At 40.9% G+C, this 10,999-nt stretch overlaps 1 protein-coding gene across 1 annotated transcript; it reads left to right on the forward strand.

Moving 5' to 3' along the window:
• Positions 1–42: 42 nt before the first annotated feature.
• Positions 43–2,959, forward strand: LOC121856125 (U5 small nuclear ribonucleoprotein 40 kDa protein-like). Its single transcript, XM_042351444.1, has 4 exons — positions 43–140; positions 379–582; positions 1,100–1,265; positions 2,082–2,959. The coding sequence occupies exons 1-4, from the start codon at positions 135–137 to the stop codon at positions 2,129–2,131; spliced, it is 426 nt and encodes a 141-aa protein (XP_042207378.1). The 5' UTR covers positions 43–134; the 3' UTR covers positions 2,132–2,959.
• Positions 2,960–10,999: the final 8,040 nt, after the last annotated feature.

Genomic DNA, 10,999 nt, shown 5'->3' on the forward strand with positions numbered 1-10,999 from the left:
GGTTAGAAGAGAACATTTACTTGGACTGACATATCTAAGATTGTAATTTAGCAAAAAAAATTTGTCTTCAGGTAACAGCTGTGACCTTTAACGACACATCAGAACAAGTTATCTCCGGTGGTGTTGACAATGATATGAAGGTAATTAATTTTTTCATTTCCAACTTCCTGCATATTATATAACGTAATGTAAACAGTTGCTGCAGTCACATAAATTAGGAGAGTAATACTGTAGTTATTCACACAACTGCATAGGATATGAAAAGTCATAAGGCTAAAATTTATCTTCTTAAAATTTGAAGAAGTGTGGAGTAAACAACCCTCCTGTTTAACTTGAAGTTAATTTTTGTTTAAATGCAACTAATACATTTGTTCACAGGTCTGGGACTTGAGAAAGAATGGTTTACTTTACCGGATGCGTGGCCATAACGATACAGTGACTGGGCTCAGCCTCTCTCCAGATGGCTCTTATGTGCTCTCAAATGCTATGGACAACACTGTCAGAATATGGGATGTGCGGCCATTTGCTCCACAAGAACGCTGTGTAAAGATTTTCCAAGGACACCAGCACAACTTTGAAAATGTAAGTTGTGTGTAGGGATGCACCAGAAAAAAAAAATTCTCCTCTGGATACTGGATAGTTGCAAGAATCTGGTCTGAATTATGCATAATTAAAAGCATAACAAAATTGTAAAGAACCATGAAAAAGTCAACTCACCACTCCTTGGGATTCACTAATACTACAGTTGTATAAACCAGCAATTATAGCAATCCCATGTAGCTACCTAACTCATTTTTTTTTTTTGGTGTTTACAATTATCCTCGCAAAACAAATGCACACACAAAGCAAAATACTAGTCATTTTCAGGCCCTCATAACATACTGTTCGATAAAAGCTAACATAGCATCCTAGTTACCCTGGTTCTTACATCCCCCAAGTAATATCTCTTGTTCCATATAAATTCTGATGATATACTGTACATTACAATATTACTGCAGTCATATGACTTTGTTTTTTATATAAAATATTCATGACTCTTACTAACACCAAAATAATTCTGTAGGATTTTATATTTGCTGTATTTTCATAATGTTTCCAGATATTATTACGTTGTTCTTGGTCTCCTGATGGGCGTCGTATATCGGCTGGATCATCTGACCGTCATGCTTACATTTGGGACACTACTACAAGACATATCCTTTACAAGCTACCAGGACATAATGGTTCTGTAAATACTGTTGAGTTTCATCCAAAAGAACCAATAAGTAAGTTGAATTTTGTTTCTTGTCTGTTTCCTGTTTACCTACTAGGAAGTGTTCCTTTACCAAAGACAAAAATACTGTAGCAAGGTTTCGGGGGATTTTCATAGAGGATTGGCAGCCAAACAGCTTGATTCTTTTTGTAAACATTTTGAAGTCTTTAGGTTACATACACGCACACATCTCGGCGTCAGCTGGTTGAACTGTGTTATATCGCCCAGAGGATGGTTTGAGTGTGGAAAGAGCTTTTTTTTTTTTGACACAAGAAGTGTGCTATTGTATTATATGATATGCTGTATAAATTTTTGTTTATCATAGCATGAAATTAGAACCAACACCTCCCATCAACCAAAAAGCCCGGCACATTTGTAAACAAAGTGTGTACAGTGCCACTGGTGGCAGACAAACAAATCAATAACTTAAGTTGCCTTTGGATTGTTGGACTAAATTAGAATTTTTACCCAACCCAACCAAAGGGGACAAAGTTCAGATAGTTGGATTTCAGATAAAATAAATTGCACTGGAGATCCTTTTGTATTACAGTACAGTACCTACTGTGTGTTAATGTCCATTCCTTTTTTCTTTTTTTCATAAAACTATAAAAAAAAAATTATTACCATTATTGTAAAATACTGTTCAGTATTGTAGGAGCAGTATACCAGTAAGTACTGTACCACACACCCTTCACTTTTTCCAAAAATTTATAACATCACTTTACTTCCCATGGTGATCAGTACAGTACAGTACTGTGATTCTGAACGATTAATATACAACTATGCTAAAATACAGATTTTATTTTAATAATGGATTTCCTAATTTCAGTTATGTCTGTATCAAATGATAAACAAATCTTCCTGGGAGAAATTGAATAAGCACCGTCTTATGATAGCTGAGAAAGTGTCAAGACTGCCGCTCACCAAATAATAATAAGAGAAGAAATTAATTGAAGGAATGCATGTCATATCCATCTATCAAAGTTTGGAGGCTGGAGATAGCATGTTAATTTGTGAGGAGTGTATAGAGAGAATTCAAGTTTTTCCATAAGAAAATTATGTATATACATTATATGGACTTTCAGCTTGGTGTCTGAGTTTTCATAACTGTAAACAGTATAGTTACTGTATCTACAAAATTTTTTGTTTTGACGGACGATGAAATTTTTGAATGAAATCTGTGTATGATATATTGTAGTACAGTACTACCTGTATACTGTAATATTAAAATTGTTTGAATATGTATTGTGTTTGCACTTTTTGTTTCATATTGCAAGTTACTTGAAAAGTTGAACAAGTATTGACATTGAGAGAAATAAGGAATAAATTTTTAACCATAAAACTTTCACCACATTATAATTTAAGAATGTCACTTGTCATGATGACAATGAATACATGTTTAAGCTCCAGTATTATATTGTGCTGTATACAAGTCACTTTAGATAAAATATGAGAGAAGATGCCATGGGTCCCTGAATACTTTACATCAATCAAGTAACTTGGGAGGTCTCCATGATATTAATGAAGTCAGTAAATGAAAGTGTGCATATTTTTCAATCAATCATTAGCTCTTGATTACACAAATTTAAATGTCATATTGCAATTGAAATGAAAGTTCATTCATATTTTTTGTGCTAAAATTCATTATGTATGATAGAGGAATTTGTTCATTAGTTTATTAAATTTTATAAAATACTACTATCTTAATTTGTGTTTTATATCACTTATACTGTAGTTATAATTTAGATAAATCATCTACAACTTAGTTAAGATCTTTGTGGAGGACACTGTAAGGTCCAGTGCTTGGGTCCTTACAAACTAGGAAGCAAATCCCAAACTTTCCTGAGCCAAACATCAAATTACTCTGATTTTGTTGTGTACTGTACTTCATTATTTGTCTAAGTGTGTGTATGTGTCTGGTTTACTCCACCTTTTCATGTTCATTTACCAAAGAAAAGAAAGAGCAAATGAAATTGGGGTGTTTTAATATAGATGGATGTAATCAGGGTAATAAGGAGAGACTAATAAAAATATGATAAGTGAAATGGCTCTGGACGTTCTGAAGGGCAAAGGAGAGGTATGCTGTGGACAAGTGGCGGTGTAAAGGTGGGAGAATCTGAGAGAGTAGGAGTTAAATAATGAGCGTTGTTCAATAAAAAAATGTGTTTTGTGGTAGAAAATAAATATGATAATCTCAGAATATGTATATCAGATTAAAAGAAAGGTGGGTTATAATAAAGTAATTATAAATGCACCAGGAAATGACAAAAGGGAAGGTGAAAGAGTGTGTGGTTCCTGTCTTGAGTGGCATTATCTTACATGGGTTGGTATACCTGTAGTTTTTCACAATGGTCTTAGAATATTTAGTTTGTTGTCAATATACAGACTTAAATCCTTTTCACATCTCACTTGAGTTAATGTTTCGTGGTCAGGTTGGGTCATGTGATACTTCTCCTTATTGATGCACTATCATGAGCTTAGCCCGACAAGATACACTATAATATTTACGGTTTATTCAGTTTGTAAGTCTGTCTCTTAAAATATTATATTATTCAATTCACTTTTATCACTCGAGGTCATTTTCTTTATATTTTAAAGTGAGTCATTTGACATTTCATCTTTAACTACCGGTAGGCTTGTAGTGGACGTCTTCCCTACAACTGCCTACAACTGCCTAGCCGCAGCCACCAGCTGCTACCGTCTTCCCTAGCAACCAAACTAGCGGCCCAGAGGGGGGCGTCACCAGATGCCGCAGTATCTTAGCAACGGAACCAAAGACCGGCGACTTTCTCGGGTTTTCCCAACATGACTCATAGATGACTCACGGCTGCTGGGTATATAAGCTCTGTCTCTCCATTGAGATTCATTCTGGCCTCTCTTCCTGAACAAGCAACACCTCCTCCGCCGCTGCCTGGCGGTCCTCGCTCCCGCCGGCGAGCATGGCGACCCACCAGCTGTCCTTCTCTGAGCGTCCTCACCAACCAGCTCTCTCATTCTGCTCTCGGTTCCTGAACACGCAACACCTCCTCCAGCAAGCTCCTCGCTGTCCAGCTTTCATTCAACCAGGAGGCCAGCAACAGGCAACATCTTCTCTAACGAAGCTCCTGCACATCAACCTCCTTCAACACGCTACTCACCGAACGTCTCTACTGAGCAGCTCCTCACCACATGGCACCTCCAGCACCAGACTGTCTATCATATAACTTATATTATACAAGAAAACCACCTTAGAGTTTCCATCCATCCTGAGTGCTAGACAACATTATACCACGAACTCCTACAAATGGTGACTCCCGGAGATTAGCACTCACACAGGATGGAGGAGACACTGATCACGCTCCCAGTCTTCAAGCAGCATAGAAGAATGGCTTATCCACACAGAAGCAGCTCTGTTACTCTAAGCAGACACCAGCTCCTCTTCCTGCCCCAAGCACCACATCCTGACGACCCCAGCACACCCGTCCTGCCTCAGACGCTGACCCCGGCCCAGCAGTAACCCCTGCCGCCCCTGACGCGGCCTCTGTTCCTGAGTGCGGACCCACACACCCCTCTTTTCTCCCTCAGGTACTCCCTGCTAATGTCCTGCACCCTGCTGCTGTCGTGGACCCAGCTGCTGTCACGAGCCCTTATCCGCTTCTGCTGACACAGCCCCTGCTCCTGACCCAGGCCCACACACACCCAGCAGGCGCATCTGACGACTCAGTACCTGCCGTGAGGGAAGCACAACATTCATCGCCTCCACACACCCCTCTTTTCTCCCTCAGGTACTCCCTGCTAATGTCCTGCACCCTGCTGCTGTCGTGGACCCAGCTGCTGTCACGAGCCCTCATCCGCTTCTGCTGACGCGGCCCCTGCTCCTGACCCAGGCCCACACACCCCAGCAGGCGCATCTGACGACTCTGTACCTGCCGTGAGGGAAGCACAACATTCATCGCCTCCACACACCCTTTTCTCCCTCTCTTCTCCCACAGATAGTGTGTATCTAGACAGTTGTATCCAGCGACAGGCTCATCCACGCCATCGCCGTTGTCTCACATGAGGCATGCACCGCCCGTTCTGCCTCACATGTGCTAAGCAACTCTGCAGGCAACAAGTCTCCTACACCGCTTGGAGGGAACGGGGAGTAATGTAGTGGATTTCTTCCCTACAAACGCTGTTCGTCGCCGAGTAGCCGACCCCACCAATTCCCCAGTGTATGCCTCGTGGTCCAGGTCAACCAGCGCCGCCATACATCACGAAGCGGGGGTCAACTACTAAGCCACGCCTACCCCCGCTATTTAAGACCTGACCTCGTGGTGACCTGGCTCTTTCTACCTACACCAACCAGCCAGCAGCACACCTCCTCCTCCGCCGCTGCCTGGCGGCCCTCGCTCCTCCTCCGCGTGCCTGGCGGTCCTCTCTCCCGCCGGCGAGCATGGCGACCCACAAGCTGTCCTTCTCTGAGTGTCCTCACCAACCAGCTCTCTCTACATCACGCTTGTAACTATGCTGACTTCCCAGCACCAAGCTGCATTTTACATCCAATACAACATGTATATAGAGAGCACATCGTGAGTTTCCTTTCTCCATCCCATCCTGAGTGTGAACCAAACAATCTTGAACCCCACTTTGTAATGGTCATGATAAGAGCTAACCGGAAAACCTTAAGGATTCATATTACGCTCAAACGTCCACAAAACCTTCTGAGTCCCCCAGTGGAAACGTCCCCCGTTTTCTCTGTTTCCCCCATCCTTGTCTATGGGAGCTTGGAATATAATCCGCGGATTTAGTAGCAGACGCTGTATGCTGGGACCTGTTGCCATCCAACCCTTTGTAATCAATTTAATTTTGCTTTTGATAGCTGAGTCAGAGCATTGTTAGTGAAGATAATAGTAGAGAATGAAAATGAGTTCATAGTCTCAATTTCAACGTCAGAGTGTACCGTAAATTAATTCATCGAAATAGGAGTAGGTGGACTCCCTGGCCTAGTTTGAGTGAGGGCGCCGCGGGCATTTCTACCGTTAGTGAGTGCCCGTCCCTTCATCCATACAGGTATGCCATTCCACGCTGTGTTGTAATTTGCCCTACTTTAAGTGATTTGACCCAATTAATAGTTGATTGTGCAAGTGTTACAGTAACGTAGTTGATATGCTCTGAGTGAAGTCATATTTACGTCTTTAACGTCCCCTGAAACGTGATGTTGTTGTCACCGTTAGTGAGTGCCCGTCCCTTCATCCATACAGGTCCCTAACGCAGCCTAGGCCGTGTCTGTAGCGTGAATGTTGTATCCACTATGTCTGGGGAGATGTCCGAGGTCCAGTAGGATCAGTTACCTTCGTGAGACCCGGCCGTCAGACACTTCAGACCACCTATAGCCCCCATAGCTGGCTCGTCTGGCCCTAACGCTCGGTCCACGAGGTGACCCTGGACCACCAAGCCACACACCACTACCAGCCCCCATCATTGGTGGATGAATGGTCTACCTCAGTAGGGCTATATTTGTGTGGTGGAATTAACCCACTGGGATCTCCAGAGTTCGTCGGATAGTACTCCATGGTGGCTGGACCCCATGGCTGTTGCTTGAGTATCACTCCTGACGACTGAGTGTTGTAGTGGCAGTTGCCTAGTATTTATGGTGCTAAGTGACTATCATAGTTGTGTTATTGAGTATGTCCACCCCGTAGGGTTGGAAGGGTATTGAATATGTCCACCCAGTAATGGTGTGAGTATGTTGTGCCTGAGGGCCTAGTACGAGATTTCGTCTGTTAGTACAAACCAATTCTTTCTTCTAATTTCATATTCATGTTTAAATAAACTTTGTATTTGTATAATTGTGTATATTATTTACCTACAGTATTTACCGTTATTTCTTCCCTATTGCTTGATACTATCATTACACCTACCCACGAGCCTCCTATCGTCACGCTACCAATGGTGATATATAAGAGTAAAAGGAATTGTTACTGGCACACAGGCCCTCATGAAGGGTGGCAGGAGCAGCCCTCATAAATGGTGGCAGTAGCAGCCCTCATAAATGGTGGCAGCTCAAGCCCTCATAAATGGTGGCAGCTATGGTGATGTAATGAACATAGTATCGAGTTGGGAGGAATGACTGTGATACTGTAGTTTAACTGAGTTATAACCATTTCTCTGTACGGGTATTTAATAACCATTCCACTGTAACTAATGAGTATTTCAGATTGCTAATAATTTTGTTCCATATTTTTCCGAGGTACAGCTTTTTGTGGTGGTTTGCAGAGAGAGTGAAATAAGTTCAAAGAAATACCTTGGAGTTAGGTTAGAAAAGTCTTGTTTAAAGTAAAAGGAAACCTGCAACAATAATTTGTAGAGTGTGAATAAGGTTCATTAATATTGGAAGAATTTTGATATGTAACAATCTGCCCAAATTTTTTTTCTGTTGTTAACTCAGTATTACTTACAGACAGTGAATACATGTTTGGGCCGTGGCACTAGTTGTGAAATGTTCCATCGTGGGAGTGCCCAGTGTTTTAATTCTGAGTGCTAACAGAAGCATTGCACTATATACAAAGGTTAAGTGGATGCTAATTCTGTACTTGTCATATTCTTTAGTTATGTGTTAGGTAGGATATATATTCCATTTACTTAATATCTCGGGGCATTTTACAGTTCCTACTACAGTACTCTCTTTATCGACGGGGGTTACGTTTGTAAACGGCCGTCGATAAAGAAACCGTCGATACCGTGATGGTTACGTAATTTTTCTAACTATTATTAGCATATGTTGAATAAATGTACCTTTAAGCATTAATGCGTTTCCTTTACACATAACCTTAAATAATAGTGTATAAATAATAATATAATAAGTGGACAAAAATACTAGCAAACTTACGATTTCATTTATTGAAGTGAACATCGGTCCTTACAGTAAACAAAACAGTGTACAGTACAGTAAAAGTCCAAAAATCCGGATGCCCAAGGCAAATTGTTTACCATTTATTATTACAACACTTTACACTGAAACGCGGGTAGTTTCAACAAAAATATTGTATATTTCCATTCAAGTATTTATTCAAGTCAATTAGGAGGGAATATTATTGTAATACAACAGTTTTTTAACTAAACCATTCGAAAAGTGATTACGGTAACATCTTTTGAACGAAAGAAAGCGCAAGTCATTGTTTTCGTCACGATTTTATCCCACTTTCCACTGTAATACGTACGTAATTTCAACAAAAATATTACATTTCCGTGAATGAATTATATCAAGCACAGTATGAATAGAATATCATTGTAATATAACAGAATTTTAACCGAAAACTATTAAAAAAACGAATAACATCTCAAGAACATCGGAAGCATAGGTAAAGTCTTTTGTTTTCGACATGTATTTTATCCTATTTTACATTGAAATACATCACGTTTCAGCAAAACTACTATTTATTTCCGAGAATATATTCATTCAGGCGCAGTTTAGGTAAAATATACGTGTGATGTAATAGTTTTTTAACTGAAAACGATTCGAAAAACACGTACCCTCTAGCCCTGTTCAAGGAGAGGACTGGGAGAAGCTGTTTGGTGCTGCAGACGATGACAAGGAAAATGATTTTGATGGATTTTAATGAAAATATTCAGAAATATGGTATCGTAATATTTATTCAAGTCAATTAGGATATTATTGTAATACAATACAACAGTTTTTTAACTAAACCATTCGAAAAGTGATTACGGTAACATCTTTTGAACGAAAGAAAGCGCAAGTCATTGTTTTCGTCACGATTTGATCCCACTTTCCACTGTAATACGTACGTCATTTTAGCAAAAATATTACATTTCCGTGAATGTATTATATCAAGCACAGTATGAATAGAATATCATTGTAATATAACAGAATTTTAACCGAAAACTATTAAAAAAACGAGTAACATCTCAAGAACATCGGAAGCTTAGGTAAAGTCTTTTGTTTTCGTCATGTATTTTATCCTATTTTACATTGAAATACATCACGTTTCCACAAAACTACTATTTATCTCCGAGAATATATTCATTCAGGCGCAGTTTAGGTAAAATAGACGAGTGATGTAATAGTTTTTTAACTGAAAACGATTCGAAAAACACGTAGCCTCTAGCCCTGTTCAAGGAGAGGACTGGGAGAAGCTGTTTGGTGCCAAAATAAAAATCCGGCTAAATAATCCGTCGATAATCGAAACCGTCCATAAAAAAATATAAAGAGGGAACTGTATTAATATTCCTATGTATACGCTATAATTTTAAAGTTATTTTAACCAGGTGCTAACGGGTCATTATTTTGTGTAACGTAGGTTATGTGAACTCTAATGCCAGTATACTTTCAGAATACAGTATTATATATGTGAGGACCTTATGGTGATACGGTATATGGAAAATGTTATACGAGTGTATGGACCCAGAATTGTGAGTACGGAAATTCGTGAAGTGTTCACGCAGTGTTGCACCATACTGAGTCTGTGAATGGCAAAGTGTCTAAGTGAATTTTTGATGCCATAATATTATCTTTTGGGAGATTAATAATCTGAACAGTAGTTTGAATAGTTGATGCATGGAGTGTTAGTCGTATTGCAGAAAATCAGTACCAGTCCTTGGGTCTTGAGTGAGCCCTGTGCATGTATCGTATTTAAAGTGGGTTATAGTATTGATTTGTCGTAACACAATGGCAGATGCTAACGCAAATAAGGGGACCATGACGGCCAAAGCCGCTGTTGATTTAGCAACAGAAGTCCAAGCTCTTCGGGCTAAACTCGCTGAGTCTATGGATACGATAAGGAGACAACAAGCTTTGCTTGATGAACGGAGGGAAGAACCGGCTGTACCTACTCGTCCTGCCGTGGTTCCACTTTTGCCCCCCCCTGCCATGGTTCCACTAGTACCTCCTCCGGCCGTGGTTCCACTTGTACCTCCTCCTGCCGTGGTTCCACTTGTACCCCCTCCTGCCGTGGTTCCACTTTTGCCCCCTACTAACGATATACCCAGCCGACCTCCTGGTCCCCATTACCACCAATACGTTCCGAGGCTGTCCTTGGACGACCTCGTTGGTCTTAACACAGACAACATCTTAACTAAATTCTGTAAGAGAGTAGAATATTGCGCAGTTAGCTCACGGGATAGATGGTATGTAGCTACCGACCGCATGGACCAGCAGATTGAAGACATGGTCCAAGTAGAACTCGGCACCGATGAGGAAAATTGGGATAAACTTAAAGCCACCTTGCGGAAGTTGTTTGTGAAACCAATCCCTCTGGAAGTTGCCTGGCAGGAATTTGCGAGGTTAGAGTACCATTTGGAAGATGATCCCCGGCGCTTTTTGGGCCAAGTTAAATCAGTTCTCACAACCATTTTCCGCCGGTATGGGCCCAGGGAAGGTGAAGAACAAACTTTGAAAGATAAATTGTACCAGAAACTGCCAGAACAGTTGAAAGAGGAGTTGATATCCTATTATTCCCCTTGTTGTCCAGTAGACACGATGGCCGAACAATTGGAGAAACTCCGACATATCTATCTGCGAAGTAACAGAACTGGGTATCCTGGTATCCGCCCAGTTCACAAGCATGCGACCCAAGAACTTCCCATAAGTGAAAGAGCCAGTCGGGCCGAAGGTAACGTAACAGGAGGAGCTTGGGGTACCAGTAGTAAGCGAGATCAACACGCGGTAGCCTTATTTGAAAGTCCTCGTAAAAGGTTAGTTGGAAAGCGACAGGGACCTTACTGTCCATATTGCCGAACACCGAATCATGATACTTCTACTTGCCCCTT

This window comes from Homarus americanus, unplaced genomic scaffold, assembly GCF_018991925.1.
Source record: "Homarus americanus isolate GMGI-L3 unplaced genomic scaffold, GMGI_Hamer_2.0 scaffold2819, whole genome shotgun sequence".
Lineage (NCBI taxonomy): Eukaryota > Metazoa > Arthropoda > Malacostraca > Decapoda > Nephropidae > Homarus > Homarus americanus.